This window comes from Apis cerana, linkage group LG2 (assembly GCF_029169275.1).
Source record: "Apis cerana isolate GH-2021 linkage group LG2, AcerK_1.0, whole genome shotgun sequence".
In the NCBI taxonomy this organism is placed as follows: Eukaryota; Metazoa; Arthropoda; class Insecta; order Hymenoptera; family Apidae; genus Apis; species Apis cerana.
In genome coordinates this window covers 13,990,549-14,016,788 of record NC_083853.1, presented here as the reverse complement: position 1 = coordinate 14,016,788, position 26,240 = coordinate 13,990,549, and the positions used below count along the sequence as shown (strand labels likewise).

The 26,240-nt window shown below is 52.8% G+C and overlaps 1 protein-coding gene across 3 annotated transcripts; it reads right to left on the bottom strand.

Moving 5' to 3' along the window:
* Nucleotides 1–10,669: 10,669 nt before the first annotated feature.
* On the bottom strand, nt 10,670–25,411 carry LOC108002694 (paired box protein Pax-6-like). Of its 3 annotated transcripts, XM_062071463.1 has the most exons (6): nt 23,457–25,403; nt 18,390–18,566; nt 14,108–14,248; nt 12,785–13,177; nt 12,507–12,691; nt 10,670–12,245 (listed from the first exon to the last, which is right to left on the bottom strand). In XM_062071463.1, the coding sequence occupies exons 1-6, from the start codon at nt 23,941–23,943 to the stop codon at nt 11,577–11,579; spliced, it is 2,052 nt and encodes a 683-aa protein (XP_061927447.1). In that variant the 5' UTR covers nt 23,944–25,403; the 3' UTR covers nt 10,670–11,576. The 3 variants fall into 3 exon arrangements, with proteins under 3 accessions (XP_061927447.1, XP_061927448.1, XP_061927446.1); XM_062071464.1 differs by having other exon boundaries at nt 10,670–12,228; nt 12,507–13,177; nt 23,457–25,411; XM_062071462.1 differs by having other exon boundaries at nt 12,507–13,177; nt 23,457–25,404.
* Between the last annotated feature and the right edge of the window lie 829 nt (nt 25,412–26,240).

Here is a 26,240-nt window from a genome sequence, read left to right as displayed (position 1 = left end):
GTCTTCGATATATTTTTTTGACGGTGGTATCGATAACAGTACGAGAAGGGGAATCGCAGTTTAATCCAACGTTTGTCCTTTCTCTCAACGACAACAATTTTCTTAAACAATCGGAACGACCCGTGGCGCCATCCCGTGTTCGCAGCAAAAGTAATAAAATGGTCGTCGCGTCGCGCGATAAGAGGCTGCCTCGTGGAGACGTTAAACCGTGACAAATGGTTAGTCGAGCGGAGCGTTGTGTCGCGCTAGAAATTTTTCTCCTTATCACACTTCCAAACGAATACCAGACCGTTCCGATCTTTCACCCATTCCAACCAGTTTCTGCCCGCCGATTAATTAACCGGAGAAATTTCTTCGCACGATCTTCACGGCGTGTCTCGTTAGAATCGCGAATCCCTTTCCTCTTCGTTGCTGCTCACCCTCCTCGCGATCCTTCTCCGCTCTCGTTGCTCATCGAGCGGATTAATTACGTAACAATTAGAATAATCGAGGATAGATTCGTTTCTGACGATTATTCTTTAAATTCATATAAATATAATAGTTGAAAAATTGTTATAGACATAAGTTAAGATCGTAGTCAAGCGCTTTATATAACCTTTATATAACCTTTCTCGACAAACTTGCAGGATTTTTACGCGAATATTTCCATCGCGTTATCTTTTCCTCCATTCGTTACATCGATTCCAATTCGTCTTAACGAATTGATTTCGATTGGAACGAGTCACGATTGTCTTCGGTTTATCGAAAGTTTTCGAGAAAATAAAGAATCGCAAAGGAAGAAAATCAGATCACTCGCCTCGGAAAAAACGATTTCGATTATCGCTGGAACCCGATCTCCACCGTTTCGTTACCCCTCCAATTTCTTATTCAGCCAAGGGTTGAATTTTCCCCACGAGGGGAATGTTATACACACACACACACACACGCACGTATATAGACCCGCGCACGTCAACGATGCTTCACATGTCCCGTCGATTTCTCAAGGAAACGGGTAGAAAACGGTCAGATTTTATCCGCGATTCCCTCCGCGGAATATTTTCGGGGCGTCGATGATCGATTTGGATCGTTTGGAAGAAAGCATCCGTCGATCGCGCTCGGCGATACGACAGCGCCATTGGCTCTCGAGAAGAGAAATCTCGACGGGGGCAGTGGAAGGAAGGCGTTGGAAAATTTCCACGCGTTCCCACGGCGGCACACGCTCTTGAAACGCGAAACAACGAGGGACGATTAAGATAGACGACGAGAGTCGCGTTGCTCGTCGCTTCCCTGTTCCTCGACTCCCTGGGACTCGTGCACGAGCGTTGCTTTGCGTTAACGATTATTCCAACATCGAGACGTTCGATTCGCTGTATAATTGTCAACTATAAATAACGCGACACTTGGTCCCCTGGTCCGCGGAAGGAAAGGAGGAGAAATGGTTTCCGGGCGCGTGTCGCGTACGAAAATTAATAAGGCGTAATTGATCTCGCGGGGGGGCAAGAGGCGGCAGCAGCGAGGGGACCGTCTCGTGTGGAGGCCGGCGAGAGAAGGAGTCTCTCGAGAGGGTTTGGAACCGGTATTATTCGGGGTCGTTGGAATAATTTTCGGCCGAGAGGAGACGCGAAACGTCTCTCGTGAAACAGAAGATGCTTATCGCGGATCGACTCTCGGATCCGTTGGGAAATTCTGCGTGGCATCGAACTGCGTGCGTGTGTACATGCGCATGTACGTACGCACGCGTGCATGTGTGCGGGTATCGAGGAGCGGTTACGTGGTGTGTCGGAGAGGCCGGCAGTCCGTCAACCGGGCAGCCAGCCAGTCAGCCAGCCAGTCAGCCGGGCAGGTAGAGGTAGGTAGGTAGGTAGGCAGGTAGGCAGGCAGGCAGGCTCGATTTAAAAAGTAAATGACTGACGGACTGAGGTCGCCTACCAGGCAATTCCAGTAGCGGGCAATTGCGTGCAAGAAATTACTTGGCAATGGTGACTGGCACGCAAACTCGAGGCGAACGCGAAGGTTGAAGGGGAGGGGAGGTGGAATGCCTCTTCTCTCCGACGTCATCGTGCATGCGAGCATCATCCGTCCGAATTTCGAAAAAAATCCGCCTCGTCGACTCGTATTCCTACTCGCTTTCTTCATTCGCAGCTTTTTCCTCTTCCGCTCGGAGGAGGAAATTTTGGGAACGGAGAGGCTTTGGAAATTTTGGAAGGAAAGATTCGGCGTGGAAAACGGGGGGAGAGAGAGAGAGAGGGAGAGGGAGCGGTTGGCGTGCGCGGATAGAGTCGGTTTAGATCCGACCGGGATAAGACGCGATCGAGACGACGATGAGCCCGGGTAGAAGAAGCAGAAACGTCTTATCGCATCTCGAGCGGCCGATCCCGGCCTACGCCCCTTGTCGGCATTATACGGGGCACGCACACCGATTATCAAAACTGTCGCTTCCTTCGTTACCTTTTCACGGACATCTGCGTCCCTCCTTCCGCGCTCCGATGGACCCGTCGCGTCTCTCGCCGCTCGAACCGTGAAATATGATTCGTTTTCTGGCAGGCTACCTCTATGATGCCGGATTCCGGGTGGAACTCGACCACGTTTAAATGTCATTCCGTTCATTTCAAGCCGGGGGCCCTTTAAGCTCGCCAAACGATTTGCTCCCGCGATCGAACGTTCGATTAACCTTTCCCCCCCCTCCTTCCCTTCTTCTTTTTCTCTTCCACCACCGTTTCGGAATTTCTCTTCCATCCAGAATTTATACTCTGTTCCAAAAGAGACTGGGTCGAGATCGAGAAGTGACGGTTAATTTCCACGTTTGCCACGTCTAATTTTACGAGGCCCGTCCCTTTTAACGCGTCTCCCTTTTCAACGGGAGATCATAGCGTAAAAGTTTGCGTGCCTTTTGCCAGGACGAATTCGTGCGACCGATCCCCGCTCTGAGGAGGATCGAGGACCTCGAGTTAACTCGAAAATTGAACGCGTGTTCCCTTCGAATTGACGTTTTCATCGTCGCGAGGAGAGGAGAGAAGAAAAAGAGGGCGAGAAAGGAAGGAAGGAAGGAAGGAAGGAAGGAAAACGCGAGGAAACGGAAGAAAGAGAGGAGAGAAAGATGGCGAATGGGAACATCTGCTCGCAACAATTACATCCGCATAACACGGCCGGCTCGTTCCTCGTCCCGCAGTTAAACGGCCCCGCGAAAATTCACGGGGCCGAGGTAGCCTGGAAGAATTATGCCGTTGCACCGACACCGACTGATTTTACGATGCGCCGTTCGCCTCGTATCTAGCACGTCGCCGCCTTATTTTACGAGGCTGCCCCTCTTAACGCCTCCTTAGCCCCGGAGATCGGCCAACACGCGCCCGTAAACGTAAACGGCTCGTACGTTCTCGCGCTGAATTTCCAGTCTCGTTCGCCTCCATCATTTTAACGCCGAGCAACTCGACTTTTCGTCCCCTTTTTCACCAAAAATTTTCCATCGAGAAAATTTTTAACGGATCAAGTTTCGTTCCTTTTCTCGCCAATGGTAAAATTCGTCTTTTATCGCGTGTGCGCGGCCAACTCGCGACATTTAACGTGGCTAATCTCGTTCTCGGTATTAGCGTCGTCGAGGTCTTCGCGTTATTGTTTCACCTCGGTCACGCAGCAGAGAGAGAGGAGGGAAAACGCGGCGTAACGCGCGAAGAGGAGGAGAATAAACGGGGCGTCTCGTGGAGCAACAGCCGTGGATCGACTACCCCGTCGAATTTTACGAGCCGGCTCGTTCCCTCTCATCTCGGCAGACTCACCTTGCGCCACGCGTAACCGATGTTATCCTTAAAATATGGATTCGAACGCGAGATCTTGGACACGTACGTACGCGTAGAAAGTGGATGTGGACGATCGCGAGACGACGGTGAGAGGGATGACGGGATATCTCGCGCTTCGATCCGACACGCATAGACACGGACGGGTGTTAAAAAGTGCTAGTGACCGTGCGCTACCGTAGCGTGGTATCCGTATCAGAGATCGGAGAAGAGATCGATGGCGCGGATCGGCCGGCGAAAAGTAATTAAAGAATTAATTAAACGGAGGCTTACTCAGCTAAGTTTATCCATCGATCAAGGCTAACCATGGCAGCCTCTTGTTTGCCGCTGACAAAAAACACCGCTACCGAAATCATAGGGAGCCCATTGTAGTCCCTCCTCCTCCTCGTCGGGGGCCCCCGAACGCAACGCGGCCAACAGCCGTATAACCGAGCAACGCCGCTCGGAATAGCATAGGCAGAGAGGAGATTGTTCTCGAACCCGATGCTCTCGATCCGGCGAACGGCGGAGAAAAGGCGAGAAGAGGAGGAGGAGGAGGGAGAAGGATCGGCAAAGTAGGAATGCAGCTCGCGTGCTCCGTTCCTGTCGTTACAAATTAGAGTAAAAATCACGAGGAGGAGAATCGTGGCAAATAAGTTGCACAGCGGGAAGGTTGGACCCCGGCTCCGACCCACCGAACAATGCCTTCTCCGCCGTTTCTTTCAGGCCCTGTTTCAGCCTCCTCGCCTCCCCGACCCACCCCGACGCGTCTCCGTTTCCCTATTCCTTTTTTTCTCCCCCCTTTCTCTCCCCGGCCCCTTTCTCCGCTTTCTCATTCCCCATCCGCGCGCTCCGCTCCCCTCTCCCCGCGCTTTAGGGGGCAGAGCGAAGGATCGACGAAGCGGCCGCGGGGAAAAAGTCGGCTCGCTCGCCGATTTTTCCGCGTCGACACGCGTACATCGTTACCTGTCGATAACTCTCCCTCTCCTCGGGCGTAGGGGAAGCGTTGCGAGACCACCGCCGCGCTCCAGCTTTTGCTCCGCTCGAGCTTCCGAGTGGAGGGAAGCCGGCTTCTCGATCATTTGCTTATTATCTCTCCGAATGAATATTCGATCCGAGCATTCGCCTTTCGATTTTCCCGATCGCGGTCCCCCTTTTCCGAGAGATCTCGGGCGCGTTGTTCGATCGGATCGAGGGTGGAGTATAGGCGGCAGCGAAAGGCTTTAAAGCGAGTAGGCCGGCGAACAAATTGGCCGAGGCGTCTAGGCTGACCGGTAGCGGCCGACAGCTTCTCACTTGGGCTCCCTCTCCCCGAGGGAGAAGGCGAAGAGAAGCGAGGCGAAAGCCCGTCGGCCATTAATAATTGTTCGTAATAATGGGCGAGGTGAGGCGGGGAGGGGGGGCCGCTGGACGGGGGAGGTTGGATAGAAAAAACGAGGAGGAGGCCGGTAACGAGGCTGACCGATTCACCGTGTTGCCGTGTCGTCGTTGTTCCCGATCTCGTGCGCTCGTGGTGGTGATGACGGTAATGGTGGTGTCGGTGCTACCCGGAGGCCACCCCCGCTGCGTTCCTAATAAACCCACTTGCTGGCGAGATAATGGCTCCACGGTGACTACACAACTCCTCGAGAGAGAGAAGAGAAAGAGGGAGATGGTCGCGACTACCGAGAGTATACCCATTACCGGCAAAAAGCAATCGAGTTTGAGTTTTAACGTCGAGTAACGAGCGAGACGATCTTTGTCACGCTTTTCTTTTCCGTTCCGAGGGATACGAGTGGGATTGGTCGATACGCGACTCGAAATTATCCCCGCGAGTTCCATCTCGAAACTCCACTCGATTCCCACTCGATCCGCTCTGCCTAGATCGATTTGGCTATCCAATTTCGGATGACTCGACGAATTCGACGCGTCCCGCTATCCCTAATAGCCACTTTACTACCGCGTGCCTCTGTATAACTCCCCTTTCCTCTCCCGCTCCACCGAACCTTTAATTTCCTCTCGCTTTCTCGCGCGCCTCCAACCCCGCCGCTCGAGATTCAACGGTTGAAAAATAATAAACTCGATTTCGGGTTTAATTAGGAAAAGATCGAAAAGGTTAGGCGGAATATTCGAAGGAATAAATTCTCGACGCCTCTCGATCAACGAATTTGCAACAGAGAAGAGGGGAAGAAGAGATTTTCGATTTCGCGTCACGCGAAGCAATACGTATGACAGCGATCAGTCAGCCGGCGCAAGGGTGTGGCGTAGATCGGAAGGGTGGCGCGATCGCGACACCCTGTGTGAGGGATAGCCGCGATTTGCATCGGCCGTGCGCCGAATAATGCATACGCTTCGGATCCGATCGAACCTACGTTGTCCAACTAATTACCACCACCACCACCGTCGCCACCACGCTCGTCGATCGATGTCGAATGGAAATCACGAATACGTTTTTCTTCGAAAGTGCGCGTTCAACAACCGATTCTCTTCGAGGACGGAGAAGAAGAATTGGAAATTCTGGTGGAGGTTTCGAAAGAGGAGGCGGGTCTTTTTTCTTGTTCGGTCGAGAGAGGGAGGGAGGATCGATGAAAAGGCGATTAACTCCGGCACAATGGATTTTTCCGCTTTCGTTGTTCCGAGGCGGACGCCTCGAGAGTCACGGTCGATCGCGAAAATCGTTCCGTCACGATGCAAATGATCCGTTCTAGGAATTCTCGATTCTCGCGCGGAGGACAAATTCGTTAACGCGGCGAGGAGGAGGGAGAGAGGTGGTTAAGTCGACGTGACGAGACTCGTGATCGCAGAGCGCGTGGAAACGTGGCACGGATAGGAGGAATTCTATCCGGGAATCCGGTGGTATCGCGGTCATTAGGCGCTCGACCGCTATCTTTGTCGCCTCTTCTCCTCCTTCTTCTTCTTCTTCTTCTTCGAAAGAACGCCAAAGATGCTTATCGCTCGCTCGATACGAAATTATGTGCTTCGATACGAGTGGAACGATTCGTTTGGATGCGATAGTTTAGAAATCGAACGGATTCGAGTCGGTGCTAAACATTCGATCCAACTTACTTAACCCGTACATACTAAACACGCACACAAACATATATATATATATATATACACACGCTATCGTTTTCTATTTGAGATACCGCTCGTGGATCGACTCGGTTACGGGTACACAATGTTTCCGAGAGATCGTACGTTCTTTGGGCGAATTCGATTATCGGATTGGCATATGAGAAAGTGCGTTGAAAAGAGCGAGGGGCGGGAGGGAGAGGAAAGGAGCGCGGTTAGGCGGCGCGATCCAGAGCGATCGATCGGCCAATAAACTCAACCTACTCCATTGTGCGCGAGCTTTCGCGCAGAAATAGGCCGTCCCGTTGGATCGGGCGTGGATATCGGTGGACGATGTCGCGGCGAGCCGGTTCACCTATTCGAGCCGATAACGGACGGGCGCCGTGGGTTAGATCGGCACGGGTTGAAATCGGTGGCGAGGCAAGCCGTTGAAACGAAGAAGGAGACATTCCAGGGCTAGGCGTATCCCGAGAAGGTGTCCCAGGCTGCGCGCCGTCTAATTGATCGGAAATACAAAAGAATCGGGTCGGCACGCCACGACACGGCCTCGTGCGTGTCCACGGCTCGCTTCTATAAACATGCTAATGGCGGTTCCCGATAATAAGTTAGTGGTCCCGATAGTCTCGCGACTTCTCTGCTCCCTATGTGTGCATACATATATTTATACATACGTGCACGCACGCACGCACGCACAGGTATACGTACACACAATCTCGGTACAGCCACGTAAACGACGAGATGCGGAGGAGAGACGCGCGCGCGCGCGGATCGAGCGAGAGGGTGCGAGCGGTTTGGAGGATGGGGAGGGAGAGAGAGGGAGGGAGGAAGACAAAGGGAGTAAGGGGAGGGGAAGGGAAAGGGGAGTGCGAGGTCTGACCACGAGAGCGTGCTTTACACGCTGATGCGTCCGAACACGTCGAGGCGGAGAAGCAGAAAGAAGCGAAAGTGGCGAAGGAGAAGGTGGTGGAAGAGATGGAGGAGGAGGAGGAGGGGGAGGCGGTGGTTGCGACGAAGGGAAGGTGGCGAAGTAAAGGGCGACGGGAGGGGAGCGAGAAGGGGAGGGGAAGGGTTAGTAGCTCTTGTAACGCTATCAACCCTGTCGCTGTACATCACGTCGACACCATCCTAGTCGACTCATTTCAGCCCGCAAGAGTAGTAGGAGTCGGCTTCTGCGCCATTACTTCGCTCGGTCCTACGTGCACACGCAAACACGGCCGCGATCGAGCCACGTAGCGAGTAAGCAAGTAAGTAAGTACACGCAGGTTGCACGCGAGGCCGGCCAACGAGAGAAAAAGAGGGAAAGAGAAGCTTCGCTTCGAAGCTACCACTGACCGCTACGTACGTGGGAGAAACCGACCGATTACGCGAAAAAATGAAGATCGAACGAATTCGCTGGTCGTAATTCGTTTGGCTCGAGGAACCAGAGTAGTCGCGATAGTTTGGCGGAGGAAAAATTTTCCAGCGAAGCATTTTTTCTCGCGTGGAAAGTGGAATGTGTACGCGCGTGTGTGCGTGCGTGTGTGTATATATATATATATATATATACACGTACGTACATATACATATATAGGTGTAGGACGAGGGCGTCGTCCTGGGTTGGAAGATCGGGAACCGGTGAAACGGTTTCGGGGCGAATCTCGAGACGTGCGAGAACGTCTGTTTCTCGTGGGATATCTCCCGGCCATTTCCGTTTAATTGATCGTCCTGAAACGTTGCCACGTATACGTGCTCCGTGGATCGAAGACGATACCGGGACGGCGGATTCAATGGTCAGTGGACGAGCCAATTAGCTCCGTCCCAATGCTCAGGTACGCTCTTCTCCCTCGGTCTTCTCCCCCTCGCACCCTCTCGAGTTTCCTTGTCTCGCACGAACGAGGGCGCCCTCTCTTTTTCCCACCCGAGCACGGATTCCCGGTCTATATGCGACCTGGAAGGCTTCCGGGCTGAAGCGGGACATTACGGGCCCCCCTTCTGCCCGGCCACGGAACACAGAAAACCCGAGGTCCTATCTTATCCGCGGAGAAGTTTATAGCCCGGTCGACTCTAATTGGGCGAGAAATCATCGGCCACTCCTTTCCTCTGTCCGCTCGGTCAAAAAGACGCTCACTAATTCACGATTTCTCGCGTATTATTGCCGGCCCATGCCTGCCTACCCTCCCTCTCCCTTCACCCTCCCCCCGCTCCCCGACCCTGCAACCGTTTCACCACCTCGGATTTCGTTCGCCACCTTCCGTTTCCGTCCGACAAAAAAGTTTTCGCCAACTTTCGCCGCGATTTTCACGATCCTTCTTATCGACCGGCCGACCGTGTCCGCGGCTATCGCCCTCCCCTCTCCCGCACAGGAATCCTCTCCCGATTCTAGACACTCTGTCGTCTAGAAGAAACGAGGATCGAGGCGTATCGATTCCATCCGTCCCCCCGGGTGGAGGAACGGCGAGGGGGAGAGCGAAGGGGAAGGGAAGCGTCCACGGTGGCGCGTGGACGAAGGCGAAAACAGGCGGAGAGGAGAGAGGAAGCGCGCGAGAAGGTTGCGGTATACGCGATGTATCCGCGGCAGGCAATATCTCATTGAGCAAAGGAGGAGGTGACGCCTTTAACCTCTCCCCCCCCGCCTTCCCCTCCTTCTTCCCACGAGCAATCGCGGCCGAGACGGGGCCCCGACGTGCCCGTTGCCGGTAAGATCGTTAATCTTACCGTACCGATCGGTCTCAGATAGTAATTGTTACGTTCTCTCGTTCCTCCTCCTCCTCCTTCTCCTCCCGACTGTGTCCGAATGTGTCCGACCCTCCTCTCCTCTCCTCTCCTCCCAACCTCTCCCCTCTTCCTCCCTTTTCTCTCCAGCGCAGCCGACCCATCAGCCTCGCTCTTAACGCCTTTGCCAACTTTGTTCGCAACAACGATAACCTCGATCCCAAACTTTCGTCCCGCTCCTCCGCTCGCGACGCGTTACGCGAGCCATCGATTTCAACGATCCTCTCGCGCGAGATTCGTTCGTTCTCTCGATTCGAACGGGGGAGGGGGAGATAATAATGGTGCGAAAAACGGTGATAATAAGGTGGAGATAATAGAGGGGAGACGAGCGTGAAGAATAAATATAGCGCGTAATTGTTGACGTTCGCGGAATGATCCACGAATATTTGGCAAGTTGGTTTCAATTATCCGAGACCCTTTCTCGGGAGACCCTGTCTCGACGATGCGCGCGATGCCGTTCGATGTCTCAATTTCTCTCACGAGGCCTCTTCTCCGTCTCTCTCTCTCTCTCTCTCCTTCTCCTTCCGCTCCTCTTCGATCGTTCGCTCTACCGTGCGCGCACATCGCTTGGGCCACGGGCGTGGTTATAAATTTGGTAGTCGCGTTAACAGCTGACGGGGACCACGATATCCGAAATGTTGGCGGATCCGGTGTTTTCGTGCTCTCCTCCTCTCCGCCAACAACCACCGATTCCACCCGTGGCCGAGAAGTGTCGCCCGAGAAACCAGTTTCACACGCAGATTCCTTATTTGCGAACCCGACGAAACCGTAGATTCGAGTTAATCGTCGATGAGCTGTTCTTTCTCCCATTATACCCTTCTCTCTCTCTCTCTCTCCTTTCCGTCCTCTCGACTCGAGACTCTGCTCGAATCTGAGCAATCTCCCTCTCCCTCCCCCCTCCCCTCCCCGCCCCATCTCCCGATGATTAATTTTTCGGTGAAAACGCGTACGATAAGTGTATAAAAGAGGATTGAAAAAAGAGGAAGAAGAAGAAGAGGAGAAGGAGGAGGAGGAGGAGAAGAAAAAAGAGGAAACTGAAAACTGGATGGACTCTTTGGCGTGGACGAGGGACACACGTTTGCTCGTTTGTGATCTCGAGTGTAGTGAAAGGCGATTGGTAGATATTTACAAACGATATTTTCATTTAAATAAAAGTCGTTTTTTAACAGAGTGTTCGTTACAGTATTACCATCTGTTCGACTATTCTATCTACGTAGTGGTAGTAGTAGCAGTAATAGTAGTAGTAATAGTAGTAGTAATAGTAGTAGTAGTAGTAGTAGTAGTAGTAGTAGTAGTACCTAGGCAATCTGCATTATCTTCGGACGTATAACGGATTCTCTAGGACTAGTGTTGCGGATAAGTGTCCGGACACGTGTCCGCGGCTGCTCGCTTTCCAGACAGCGGAGGAACGAATCGTCCTGTGCCGCGCCGCTGTAAATTATATAATATACGTGGCGCAATTACAGCGGGGCCGGTCGACAGCCCGATGCGCGAGCGATCGACCGACCTGTCTAAAATCCATCCATAATTTTAAACCGACGCGCCACGATGACGCGTATCTCGGCTTCTCGACGTTACCACGCACAACCATCTTCGTAAACAGCGTTTATCGTAATCTTAATCGCGATAAATGGGAGCGAGCGGTGAGTAGGTTTTATAAGATCGATCGAGATCGATCGAAATAATCGGGGAGCGAATTACGAGTTCGCAAATCGACGATCCGTTCGCGATCGGATTTCACCAAGAAAGTCAAGGTCCGTGCACGGGATCGGATCGAAGTTTTTCCACCGATCGAGATTAGTCACGCACTTTTTCTTTCTTACGCACTTTCTCTCTATAACCTCTCCTCTCCGTCACAACGGCTCCGAGTGTGCACACGTATATACACAAAGACATACACGCACGACATACAATTACGATAAATCACAACGTTTGGTCGGGAAGGAAAAGAAAAGGAAGGGAATCGATCGGGCGCACGTTTAACGATCGAAAGGAAAGGAAGGAGAAGAAAAGAAAGGGGCGATTTCAACGATCGTGTTTCGTCAATTCCAAAGGTTGCTGCTCCGTCCAATGATCCCGCCAGGCCCCGACCGTGGGCGAAGAAGGAACATCTTGGTCCGAGTCTTGAACGTCTATCTCCTCGTCCTCTTCCTCGTCCTCTTCCACGCGCTCCAGTTCCTCTTTGCTCCTCGACTCGGCCCTGATCCCGGCTCCGACGTTCGACACCTCGTGCCTCTCGCGCTGCTCGTAGCCGGGGCTCGACGCCTTGTTCGATATACTCGGCGAATCTTCCCCGACGAGTTGGCTGATCATCCTGAAGGCGCTCGGCTTCCGTTCCGGCTGCCTCGCGATCGACTCCACCTTCTTCTCCGCCATCCTCTCGTTCCGCTCCGCCATCAGCTCCCTCGACGACGACGAAGACGACGACGAGTTGGTCACCACGACCCGGAACGCGCTACTTTCTCCTCCCATTCCGCCGATCGAGCAGCTCGACGCACGGTTTACCTCCATACCGGATGCGGAATGCGGTTGCGGCGGCTGCGGCGGCTGCTGCTGCTGCTGTTGCTGCTGCTGCTGCTGCTGCTGCTGTTGCAGCGGAGGTGGCGGCGGTGGCGGAGGTGGCGGCGGCGAACGCTTTAAGAGGTTCATTCGCTGATGACGACGCCACTTTGCCCGTCTGTTGGAAAACCAAACCTAAGAGTCACGAGTTAGGTCTCGTTAGATGGCTCGTGAACAAATTTGTCTAAACGCGGGGGGCTAAGCGCGCCGCCAACTTGCAGGGCCTCTCTTCCCCACCTCCCGAGCGAACCTTCCAGGATAGATGCACGAACGAGAGCGAGAGAGAGAGAGAGGGAGGGAAAAGGAACGAGGAGAAGAGATCGAGAGCAAGCCCTGCGAAACGAAAGCGCTCTAGCTCCCCGGACGAAGATATCTTGGATGGAATCGATCCCTCACCTGCACACGAGCCTCCGACAGAGACGTCTTCGATGCTAGCCGCTCCCGCGTGGACACGCAAGGGTAGTGAGATCGTTCGAACTCCTTCTCGAGCTCCTCGAGCTGTTCCGGGCTGAACGTGGTGCGATTCCGCCGGAACTTGGGTTGCTCCGACCCGTCCAGGCTCCCTTCGTCCCCGTCGCCGTCTGCGCAGAAAAACGACCATTCTTCCACACTCTCTCTCTCGCTCCCCCCCTCGCCCCTGCTCATCCTCGAAATCGCGGGGAAATCGCAATCACCTTGCAAGTAGCCTCGGGCGATGGCGTCCGCGTGCAGAGAGTGGTCGGGCGCGCCAGCGGCGGAGGCGGAGGCGGCTGCGGCGGCGGCGACCGCCGCGCCGGGGCTCAAGGACGGCGGAAGCAGCAGAGCGGAAGCGGCGCCCGAGATGCCGGTGGCCAGCGGCGGCAGCATCCAGGGGTGGGCAGCCGCCCCCGGCGCAGGCCAGCCGGCGGGCAAGTGGTGGCTGGTCGTCGGGTGCTGATGGCCGCTGTTGAAGTACGGGTGAGGGCCTGCGGCGTACAACCCGTATCCGGCCGCCCTCGCGAATTCGGCGGCCGCCCGCTCAGCGGCGCGATTCCGCAGGATTCGATTGATGCTGCTCACGGACGGGGCCGTCGCGTTGCTGCACACACCTGAAACCGATCAAAGACAATTCTTTCTTCCTCTCCGCAGCGGATCTCTTCCTTCCTGCCACTGGCGAGGATCGGAGTAACAACGCGATAATTGCGATGCCGAGGCGGAGAGAGAGAGCTAGAATGGGAGAAGCGTAGAGCCAGGTTAAAACTTTCGTTCTACGATGAACTTCTAGCTGTTGGAAAATCGAAATCGATGATCCGCTCTTTCAGAATGCTCTTGATTTTCGTGTGAATCGTGTAAATGGGATGACGCACCGGGGATACGCTTCGAGGTTGAAATAGTTGATAACGAAGGGAAGGAGGGAGCGTGAAGAGAGCGCTTCAAGGTGAGAAACTTGGCTGCTTTTGAAAAGAATAGAGCGTGTTGGTTGACAAGGACGTGGAAGAGTTTTTCTTGATTCTGAGCCGCAATTACGCGTTTGCACGTACATCTATTATTTGCAACGATGCACGAAATACGTTCGAGGCTCGAGCATCGTTGAATGATGATATTAGTTATTTATAATTGGTCGCTGCCGTTATTTTTTCCAACTTTGACGCGGTATAGTAGACGCTATTTCCTTCTTTCATCGTAAAATTTTATTCATATATATCGGCGACACTCTTTTCTCTTTTTTCCCATTTAAATGTGCTCCGAAACTCTTTGAAATAAATTCGCTTTCTCCGTTTAAATATCTTTCGAAACGAATTTTACTCCTCATCGACGATATTGGAGACGCTGTATATTCCTTCTCTCCGTTTAAACGCGCAGAAATAAATTCCTTATCGATCGACTCGATAAGGATCCGTCGATTCTCGTCGATCGTCAAAATTAAACATCTCGATCGATGACGCTTGTTCGAAAGTTTTATTGTTATTTAAACGATATCGAAGCGCCGGATCTCTGGACTGATAAGAAGCGAGGTGTATCGAAAGATATTCGCTTACCTTCGGAGATGAGCCTCTCCCGAATCTCCCATGCGAAAATGGTCGGGTTTTCCCTCTTGTACTGCTCGATCTTGGCGACGACGGCCGGCGTCGCGACTTTCGGCTTGCTACCACCGATTAAACCCGGCGGGCGCAGCGTACCTGGAACAGAACGAGCTTCAAGGACGCGTTGTCTTCGCTAATACTTCTGCCCCGCGATAAAATCGGTCGTAAACGGCGATGCCACGTTTATGCGCCAAGTGAACCCGCATAATTTCAGAAAATCACGCAAACATCGGCCATCCTCCCGTAATAACAACGTCCACGCTCGAGTGTTAAACTGTCACCCGGTCCTTATAAGCCAGTGTCCAAGTGTGCACTAGCTTCCTCCTCGCGCCAACTCGCCTTCCAATAGACACAAAGTTACGGGCCCGTTGATCGCGCGAAAGCAAATGAAAAAATATACCACTCTTCTTCGCTCAAATTCTACTTCGATTCGAAAGATACGATACGAATTTTTCGTCAGTTCCTTCGAACGTGGTTCACGCGAGTCGAATTTTCCCTTTGTTAAAAATTACAAAAATTAAACGGATATTCGCTCGCGCGAGACGAGATCTGGTGGCGAATTGTTCCAATTTACTCGCAGTATTCGTTTACAGTTATTTGTCAAGTGTGGAATTCGGAAACTGTCCTTTTCGATTATTAAATTCTCGCCCATCGGTGGACACGTTGGTGGAGAGAAGTAGAGAAGATTGCAAGTTCATCCACACCGAGGCACCCGACATCGGATATCAATCGTATCGTGTGTGAGCAGATCCACGAGGTAGTCATTAGAAGCTTAGCTTAGCGAAACGATACCGGTATGCGATAGCCTGCGATAATCAGAGATATCTAATACGAGCCGATCACGGGAATAGACGCCCGTGTAACGTTTCCAAGACGTGTTCCAAGCCTGCCATACCGCTCCTGCGCGTCTCACCAGCTTTGCTTCGTGAAAAAAGTAGCGGCTTCGATCTCGCTCGGATTAGCGATATAATCGTTCCACGGCCACATTGAAAATTCCATTTTCCGTATCAAGAGATATCAAAACGAATCAACTTTTCGCCAGAAAATCATTCATCCCGTGGAAAATTCACTCGAGTTTCATTGGAGTACATATTTTTGGAGATACATTTTTCATTACCCCTCCTTTCAGAAATTAACGGATCGAGACTGTAAAATCGTCCATCGTTCTTGCGTAAATATTATCCGATGATTTTATAACTTTATACTTGGGAGAAAGTTGGACGAAACTGGCGCATGACGGAGGTGAAGCTGCAGAGTAATTATGGAACGAATGTGTTTCGCGGTGTCATTGGCGAGGAAGCCGACGAGTTTAGGCGCACAGTGTTAGCATAGGAAATAAAAAAAAAGAAAAGATAACGCGCTGCTCGATGTTCGAACGTTGGAGCAAATGAAAATCAGCGAATTCTATCAGACTGTTTATCGCGTTAGAAGAATCATTCATCGATAAAGTTCTCTCGATTTCTAAACACGTCTTCGAAGAGGATCCGAGAGACGAGAAGTTTCTTTCACCTTTCGATTCCTCGCGAAATTTTATTTCAATATAAAAGGTTTGAAGATAAAGTTGGCGATAAAATTGCGTACGTGCTTCATCGAGCGTCACTTCCCAAGTATTACATATCTTTGGAGAAAACGTATACGCCATATATCGTCCACTTTTGAAAAGAAGAAACATCTAACCAATTATTTTTCAAGTTTTCAAACTCTATCGTCGGAAGAAGTCGTATCGTGACTTAGATAACCAACTAACTATTTGAAAGCAACTCACGATGTTACTCGCCGGTTGGAAGACCTTCGCATCCTATAGTTGCTCAATCTGCACGCGATTGCGGGAAAAAACGATTGGTTTCGTGGAAATGGACAACACGTGAGGAAAAATCTGCGAGCCATGGGGAGGACGATTTGAAGCACGCAGGTGTACACGTATACACACCGAGTGTTCTCGAAACGTTGGCGAAGGAACGGAGGATGGAAATGGAAAACGGAGGCGCAGGCAGACTTGAGCAATTATCGGTGGTTACGTCTTATTATTAATAACAATAATGACGGTTAAAGTCGGTAAGGATATCGCGTGCGCTCCCACGGGTGAACTGCGTGCCTGGATATAAACGATGTATCCGCCTAATAGGTATCCATGCCTCGAGCAAATTCTTTGCCTCTCCGAATCCAATATATATATATATCTCGTCCATCCGTTTCCAAACCTTCTCTCTTCCTCCTTTTTGTTCGCGCGCGTGTACGTATATAAAGTATTTCTCGAAGCCGAAAGTATTTCTCTCAATGAAAGAAACCGCGATTCTCTTCAAAGTTGGATCGGGAGGAGAGGAGAACCGCGAGCATGGACGACCATGGACGTGCTTACTCGTCTCGATGGCATCGCGATGGCATCCTTCCATCCCTCCACGTCGCCATTCCGATCAAAAGAAAATAGATGTGGCGATAGTCGTTATTGTTATCTCGACGAAGGCGCGAATCGCAAGAGCGTTTCCACGATCGATCGTGTTGAGCGAATGATAAGAGGTTGAATTAATCGTTGGGGAGAAATTGGACGATAGTTGGAGCCGCGTGTACATTCCTCTCGTCGCTTTCGAGAAATTTATCGTCGCTCCGTATCGGGACGCAAACACACGCGGCAAACGGCGATCCATCTCGGGGAATTCGTCGATCCAACCGTTCCAAGGATAGGTGGATGGATAGATGGACAGGCAGATCCGTATCTTCCCAGAAATCGTGAATGGGAATCGCGGATAGATCGTAAGATTCGAGAAGGGGGGGATTAATTGTTTGCCGCTGTTAAGTAATTGGCCGGCCGATTATGGTACATTATATTCACCTCGAGGACGCCTAAGGAGTCCGTATCCAGTGGAGATGAAGACATTACGGGCGAGCCGAGAGAGCAGCCCGAACGGTATTTTTACGAGCGGCTCGTAAAGTTAACGAGGACCAAGGTAGCAGTGAGTCGAAGGAAAGGGAGAGAAATCAACGTTCCACCGATGCTCGGTGGCTCGCCTCCATTTTTTTCTCCTTTTCTTTCTTTCTTCCTTTCCTCCTTTTTTCTCTCCTCCAACCAAACAATGCTCTCGCTCGCGCAATTTTCCAATTTTCGCGGGTCGCAAATCGGTCCGCTTACCAGATTCAATTCGCATTCTATTCGGAGATACGTCATTTTTCGATCGTTTTTCATTTTGATCACACGGTTTCCTATAACCTCTCCCCGTGGAGATCTCAATTTACGCCGTTTTATCAGCCGCGATCAATATCTGATTGAATCTCCGAGGATCGAATCGAGAAGGTGGCGAAAAAAAGATACCTCGTCTCGTCAAATCGTGGAAAATGATGGATATCCTCACGCTCTGGTTACGTATACGCAACGAGCGGAAACGTGGTTTTACGATTACGAGGAAAGAGAGGCGAAAATTGGCAACCTCGAAGAAACGCTTCTCTTCGACAGGGCAGAATTTACGAATATTCGCGGAGAAATTTGCCTCGAGATCGTATTAGCGACGATTACATAAATATCCCAAGATTCGGGAAGCGAACACGGATGCAATCACCGAGAGATAATCAACGTTCTCCTCCACGCTCGGTTTCGTGGATCGCTCTCGCTACTTTTCTCTTTTTTTTTCCTCTTCTCTCGCTCTCGTAGCAGATAAGCGTAGTCTCGCTCGGTTGATCGGCCACTATGCGCCGAACCGGGAGGGTTTTCAGGAGCGCGCGTGTTCCTCGAGCGTCGGTGCAGGTCCGTCGGTGGATCTCGACGCGATTTTATCGGGAGGGAGGCGAGCATCTCGCGGGGAACAGCATCGTCACGCATCGGTGAACGGGCGCGCGTTGATATCTCGCGCGATGATACCTGCCGGCTGAGGAGAGGAATGCCGTTGTCCAGCAACGATCCGTGCAATTCTTGCGTTACGCGGACGCCAAACTGCTCTATTAAAGCTCCACCGTGTCTGACTCGAAGGATTTTCAGAACCCGGGATCGAGCTCGTATTATTATATTACATTTACGCTTCCCTTGGAAAATGAATAGATCCATCTTTCTATTTTTCTCGTCGCGTCACCAAATCGGTCTTTCTTTTCTTTTCTTTCTTCGAAACGAATAGAAGCGAAGAAGTTCAGTCTGAGAAAATTGACAATGGATTTTGTATCAATTTGCTCACTCCAATTTGTCACGAAATGTTAACTCTTCTTCTTCTCGCGGGACCTATCTTACTACCTCTCTGGTACGAGAAATTCTTACCCAGAAGCTTGGTGACGACCGCCCCCTGTTGATTCAACGAGAGCACGTGATTGGCCAGGTCGTTGTAGTGTCTCAGTGCCCCCAATCCATGGGACAGCTCGAGCAAACGTTGACGGCTGCTTCCACCGCCGTTCCCGCTCGCGAACGGGCCCGCGGTACAGTTCTGCAGGCTCACCCCTGCGAAAAACGCATCCACCGATTATTGTTAATTCCTCCTCGTACGCGTCCGGCGACGAGAGAGATCGTCTCCCCTATTTCGCACGATAAGACGAAGGAAGATAAAGGAAAAAGTCGAAAAATCGATCGCTCGAGTTTCTCGAATCGCCGATCTCTCCCCCGGGAACGTTTATAACGGAAAATAAATCGGTCGCTTAACCGGCCGGATCGAGACGGGCAAAAAGCAATGACAAATACGAGTTCATTAACAATAAAGGTGTAACGAGGTTGTGGAGCGGCGATCCCGAGGGCTGTAATCGCGCGAATTAATTTAAATTACTCGACTCGGTTACTCGCTCGATCTCATCGATGCGATCTCCTCCTCCTTCTTCTTCCTCCTCTCCTCGTTCCGAGGAGGTGGCGAGTGGCGGCGCGAGGGGGAGATGGCCGAGGTCGGAGAAAAGCATCTGCCTGCCGGTCGAAATCGCGCCGATTAATCACCCGAGGTGCGAATACCCTCGTAATTCCTCGAAGGACACGGCGGGGACCGGTGGTTCGCGACTTCCTCGTGATTTTATAGCCGGCTAATCTCGACCAGGCGTCGTCGTTCCGTTTCGTGCCACTCTCGGAGTGCCGCTCACCGGTGAAACAAGCCACGATTTACGATCGAAACGGGGCCCACGGTATTGAGACCGATCCATTTTTTGCCCGGCGAACACCGATCGTATCTCTTTGTCTCTCTCTCTCTCTCTCTTCTTTCTAAGGGGAGGGGAGGGACGATGATTTTTCGTACCAACGCTTCGATTTCCAAACCGATCTTTCGATTTATCGCCCCTTCCGATTGTCCCCATTGCGCGGCAACCGTTTTTCTCCTCCTATTTCCCGAGAAGCGAATGAAATGAGCGAAGCGATAATCCCCCTCCTCTCGAAATTAATTTTCGAAAGAGGAATCGCGGTGGGGAAGAATAATTGTAATTAGCGCGGAGTTGCGCTGGCGCGGTGATTTTACCGGCGGATAATCTTAACGACGTTTCACGTACGATCCACGACGATAATTTACGATCGGACGACGATATTAAAGAACCGTTCCCCCATGAAACGGTCGATGAAACGGAGAGAAGAGAAAGAGACGAAAATATCCCCCCTCTCTCCCCGGATATATAGATGGAAACGGGCCCCGAGCTCATTTGTAACGCGTTGTTTCGACCGGTCGACGACGAGCCGTCCACGCGTTAGTTAATTAATTAGTCTTTTACGCGCCGCTCGGATCGGCGATCGCCGATCCAGATGGATTTTAACCGGAATTCCCGCGACCACCTTATCGTATATATACCTATGCTCGTTTCGCATCTCGACGGAGTAACTGGTATTTATATATATATATATATATGTGTGTGTGTACATATATATAAACGTATATATCTGCCGGTATTTATCTCTGGTGTTTGCTTTTGTCGTCACGGATACACGGTGATTCGAGGAGAGGTTATTAATACCGGTGACTCGTACCATGTATCGAAGCTATAAAGATACCCGTCCAATATATTATCGAAGCTTGTTACAAAGTCGGAACGCGTGCACCGCGTTCCTGAAGGCGTCACCACCGTTTTTCGGTTTCGCGCGTAAGAAAGAAATTCGGGAGCGTCGCGGGGCGAGCATTCGATTCGTCGTGTTTCCGTCAGAAGCGAAACCTACGCGCTCTCGGGGAGCTCTTCTTGCATCTCGGGCGAGGATATTCGCGCTCGTCTCGCGTCGAGAGAAACCGGCGTGAAAACGAAAGTAGCGCGGAAAGAAAGAAGCGTCGTTGTCGTCGTCGTCGTCTACGTCGTCGTTGCATCGACGCGGCCGCGCTAGAGAACCGGTTCTGAAATCGAGTTCTGCCATCGAGACCTCTATATTCTTTCGTGTATACGAAATTGCCCCCGTGTGGAAAAGAGCGATCGTTTCGCGCGAGGCGATAGATAAAAATGGCCGGTAAAAGAGGGGGCGCGTCGCGATTCCCCTCGGATCGGGCGTGGAATGGAAACGAGATCGACGAACCGGTGGATCGTCGATCGTTCGAATCGGAATCACGCGAAACGATTTCGTCGCCGCCGTCCACGAAAATCCACAGAAAGCAGAAAACCGGGCTCCTGATCGAGGTACCTGTCTCTCTCTCTCTCTCTCTCTCTCTCTCTTTCTCCACGCGTGGAGAGCGGTGGCTATAAATTTAGCCGGATTGGAAACGAGATACTTGAGTTATCCACTCCGGAGTAACGGAGAATAAATCGCCATGGGGACGAAGGGACGGACACGAGATCCAATTAGCTGCGCATACTTCGATTCAATATTGTCCCCTCCTCCTCCTCCTCCTCCCCCTCCTGCTTCGTTTAATTAGTCTAAACGTTTCGCGGGGCGGTGTCGCGCGATTCGATTTACGCGTTCCCCGTTTAACAGGGAAATTGACCGATCGTGGCCGAGCCTAGCCTAGCCCAACCTAGCCTAACCTAGCCTGGCCTGCCCCAGCCTCGTTCCCAACGTTCTAATTAACGGCCTCCTCTGTTCAACTCTCGGCAACAACAACAACAACAACAACAACAACAAGAGCCGATCGTCTGGAGGGAAAGCGACGGTTCCACAGCCGTGTGGCGCGGAGACAAAGCGGTGGTCGTCGACACCACGAACGGACGGATGAGAGAGAAGATACCTGGCTACCTAACTACCGAGGGGAGGCGCAGGGGGGAGGACCCGTCTCTGCTCGAAAATACCTGCTGGGTGTGGCAGTAAAATCCATGCGGACGTGGATAAGGGAGGGGGGCGAGGGCCGGAGTATGGAATATCGGGAACGGCGCGCGATATCGGGGGCAGCACAGAAGTCAAGAGCGTAGAGGGTACCGATCACCACGGGGACAGGATATCGAAGGTTCAACGAGAGCAGCAGCGGCGTTGGAAAGACGTACTGTTGGCACAACGCATTGAAACCGGTTCTGAACGAGTATGGCTGGTAGCGGAGCGTCGTTCCATCCGGCAAGTGTAAACCACGGAAAGGACCTCTCTCTCTCTCTCCCGTCTCTGCCCCTCTCTCCCTCTCTCTCTCGGTGGATATATACCCAGTAGTAGTCAGTCGGGCGGGGAGAGATCGAACTCGGGACACCTACTCGATGCCCATTCTTTCGCATCCCGTGGATCGCCACCGATCCGAGGGCCTTATCAATCGGGATTCTTGAGAGGGCAGGCCTTGGGGCGAGGAAAGTAAGGTCGACGGTCCGTTTAGACGTGGATTCCTCGATCCCGCCGATGGATCTTTGGGCTCGCATCGTGCAGGGAAGGGAAAAAATCCGTGGGCGTTTCGCGGACGCGTTGCCAGGAGGAGAAGGACGCCGTGCAACGACGTGCGATTCCCTTAGCCGGGGGATCGGTCAATTAGCATTCGTCGGGTAAAAACAAGCTCGTCGCGAATCGATGATAACGCACCGTAAGCATCGTGATCCGATCCGTATTGCGTGCAACTTTAGCACCGCGTTCAATCGTTTCTCCGTTCTCGAGATTATATATACGCATATATATATGCGTGCGTGTACGTACGTATCCCCGATCGGCCGTCGTCGTGCGCGTCCTCCCATTATGGAAATAAGAAATATACCTGACCGGGATAATTTGCGTCACCTCTCGTCGTTCCGCGACGCGATTATTTAACCGCCTCTCCGATAAACGTCACGGGACGTTTCTTGCGCGATGTTTATCCACGGGAGGATCGTCCGGTCCCCTGTCCCATTATCTCGTTTCTTTACAGTGAACGGGGAACGCGCCCTCCAGATATATACATATATATATATATTTTTATTAACGCGAATCATCGAATCGATTTTCGATTCCTCCTCGCGTGTTAACCCAGTGGCGAGCGAGCGAGCGAGCGGTATCTCGAACGAAGATACGATCGTCGTGGACGGAGGGAAGATCGTATCATCCCTTAAGAATCGGTCGGCCTGCCTGCCCGCAGACCCTGATTTCGACACCTGGAGCACCATGAAACGACGTTGTTACGCTCGTTTAACGCGATTTAACGTCGACCCTTTTTTCCCTTTTCCCTTCTTTTTTCTCTTTTTCCCGTGGCCGCGTCGCACGGGGGAGAACGATTACGAGGAAAAGGTGATTCAACGTTGAATCAACGTTCTCTCGCGTTAACGCGCAATGAATGGAGGAGGGAGGGAGGGAGGAGGGACGGACAACAAGGTGTAATCGGTATGTCGAGTTTTTGCGCGTCCTCGGCGAAGGTAACGTTTACGATGCGCCGCGGAGCATGCCGGTTTAAATAGAAGCGCGAAAGGAGAGGAGGGGGAAAGAAAAGAGAGATAATAATCGGCTTGAAAGATTTTGGATCGTAGCGCGATACGTCGGCAACAGATCGGGTCGTCCAATTAAATTTAATTGTCGCGGCTTTGTTCGACGCGAGAAACTATTAGCTCGCTCGATCCAAAGTGGTCTCGGTTTGTTTGCGTTCCATGGAAATTTTCAGACCGAGACGAACCGAAGCGTAACGCGAATGTTTTCATCGATTACCCGGCTGCGTCTCGATTATCGCGAGACAACGTGTATTCAAGTGTTCGGTACACGAGTCGATCGGGACGATCGAATTCGCGATCGTCCCGAACAAGCCGAATAAATTAATTATCCCCCTTGTTCTTTGTTCCCAACGTATCCACGTTTTCGATCGCCAAGTATCCTCGAAACCCGCTTATCGCTACCCGCTTCACGTGCCCGAGAGAGAGCGAACCTCGTGTCGACGAGTTTCTAGAGATTTCCCGCGCGAAAACAGGAACGAATATAGCGTTTCGAAGAAGACAGAAAGGAAGGAAGAAAAAGAAAGAAAGAAAGAAAGAAAGAAAGAAAGAAAGAAAGAAAGAAAGAAGATGGACGTCGAAGCGAACTGACCGTCGATCAACGACACCGGAGGCACGGTCATCTGTTGATGGTGATGCGCGGCTGGATGCTGATGATGGTGCGGTGGATGGACCTGAAACAGATGCGACCTCGTCTGCGAGAAGGTCGGCGAGGGTGGTTCCCAAGGTCGGGCGACGCCGGTGCTCACGGGGGCATCGTCGTCGTGACAGCAAAACTTGTCGGTCAACGGGGCGCCTGGCCCGCTCCCGCAATTCACCACTGCGTGTCCCTCGTTATTGTTGTTGTTGTTATTGTTCGCAACGTCCCCGTTATTATTATTGTTATTATTGTTGCCGCCAGCGTTGTTGGAGTTGGCGATACGCGTAGTAGTCGCGCCTGTCGCGGGACTACCACTACCACTAGCACTGCCACTGACACTACCACTGCCAATGCCGTCGACCTGCACCATTTCGCCGTCGATCGCAGCCGCCGACTTGGCAGTACCAGGAGGGGTCGCGACGCCGCCACCGATCATCATCACCAGACGATCACCTCCACCCCCTCCACACCCAGCACCAGCTCCTCCTCCTCCTCCTCCTCCTCCACTGCTCTACCCAAACCCGTCCTCCCTGTGCCTGTGCGATCGTTTCTCTTCCTGTCCTTCCGCGCCCGACGGATGCTCTCTCCGTTTCTTCCCGGTCCACCCCCTCCTCCCCTCTCCTTTCCTCCTCTCTCCTTCTTCTTCTTCTCGCGCTCCCTCACCTCCGATCTCCTCCAATTTCCACGAGTTTTCCTGGAACTCGGACGAGTGGTCGTCGGGGCGAGTCCTGGAGGGCGCGCGGAGAGGGCGACGAGGAGCGGTCGAAGGTCGGTCGGCGTATGCACGCGCGCACTCGCGAGCGGTGTCACAAAACGAAGCGGTCGGTGTGCGCGTCGCGCTGGCGCAGGAGCGCGCGAGCGCAGTCGACGCCAGGACCCGGCGTGGCTTCCCGCGTACGATCAGCGGAGCGGAGTGACATCCTGTCCTTGGATCCGTCGGCGAACGCGTCTCATCGCAGCGCGAGCTTTCACGTCGGCTGTCGCGTCTACGTGGACGAGCGTAGTCGATGCGAGGAGGTAACGGCGAGGAGTGCTCGCGAGCGCAGGCGCCTCGTCGAAGCTCGTCGCTACCTATAGACGCGTGTGCCCTTCTCTACCTTCCCACCCCCTCCCTCTCTCCCTCCCGCTTCCCACCACCGCTCTCCTCTTTCACCTCGATCCTCGATTTCTTTCTCCCGGCTTCCTACCGTCTCTCTCCCACCTTCCCGCCCGTCCCGTCTCCTCCCTTCCCCAATAACGGGCGACGAGCAACCACGGGATAACCTGCTCGCGCTCCGCCGGATTCGAGCAGATTGCCTTCCGTTCGGGCTTTCCAAGCGCGCCAACGGCCGGCCTCACCCCCACTCGCTTCTCGCGCCTCTCGCGGGAGCAGCTGACATCCAGATTTCAGCTAACCCACGCTCTTTATACTTGCCCTTCTTTCGACCTCCCCCTTTTCCTCTCTTCGACCTTGTTCCACTCTTTCACGATATTCCGCTCCTTTTTCGACTCTTCTTCTTCTTCTTCTTCTCCTCTAACAGCTTCCAATCCTCCTCTCGATCGCGCGAAAACTCGGTACCGCCTCTCAACGCACCCATCCGCGACGTATATATATATATATATTTAACGCGCACTCGGTTGGTTTGACAGCTCGGAAGGAACACGTGATTCTTCCCGACACGGGTCGCCTCGTCCACCCTTCGCGATATCCATAACCGAATCGAGGAAGAAATCGGGGGCGAAGATAGCGTAGCGTGGAAAAAACACGCGGAGGAGTCGAACAGAGGAAGAAGAAGAAGCAGGAGAAGAAGGGAAGGAAGAAGAAGAAGAAGAAGAAATAGAAGGAGAACGATGTAACACGAGTACACGGGGTAACCTGTTCGCGGTCCGCCGGATTCGAGCAGATTGCCTTCCGTTCGGTGGCTCGAAGCGCGCCCAGACTAGCCTTACCCCCACCCCTCCGAGCCGCTCAGGTGAGATCAAGATTTAAGGCGCCGCGGCGCGCGGCGGCGGTGGCCGCGGCGGTAGCGCTCGCGAACACGAGCAGGAGGAGGACGAGTGGACGTCCAGAAGGAGGAGGAGGAGGAGGAGGAGGACGAGAAATACGAGTTCGCGGAGCGAAGGAGGAGAGAGAGAGAGAGAGAGAGGCGAGCGCGAAGACGAGGCTTGCACGATTACGATCGCGAGGCGGAGAAGAGGAGCTGCGAGGGGCGGGGAGGAGCGCGGCTTAGCCGAAGGGGGCGACGGGGCGAAGGGGGACGAGGCGAGGAGCCGTGCGAGGATGCATGAAACGAGTGTTCGGGTAAAGGTAGCCAAGTGCGCACTCGATGCCGCGCATCTGAGCTTACCCACCGCCCACCGACCATTACCGGCCCGATCGACCAATTGGGCGAACCGGTGGACGCCCACCGATCTCTTCGACCCGGCGCTCGTCGTCGCCCACGCCGGGCCTCGAGCTCACCCTTTCTTCCGCCTTCCGCTTCCCGCCTTCCACCCGAACCTCCTTGTCCTTTCCGCGGACCGGGATCGATTAATTCCCGAATCGGATGTCGATGTCGGATGCCGGAATCGCCGATTCCAACGATTAACCTGCCTCGCGATACTCGCGCTCGTCCGATGTGGTACATCGTCGATTAACGTTTCTCCCGAACGCCTCGCCTCGGGGATGCAAATTTTCTCCTTCCGTTTCCACGCGTCTTCTTTCCTCCTCCTCGTCGCGCGATACCGAGAGATCGTAGTTTGTCGTAGCTTTCCTCG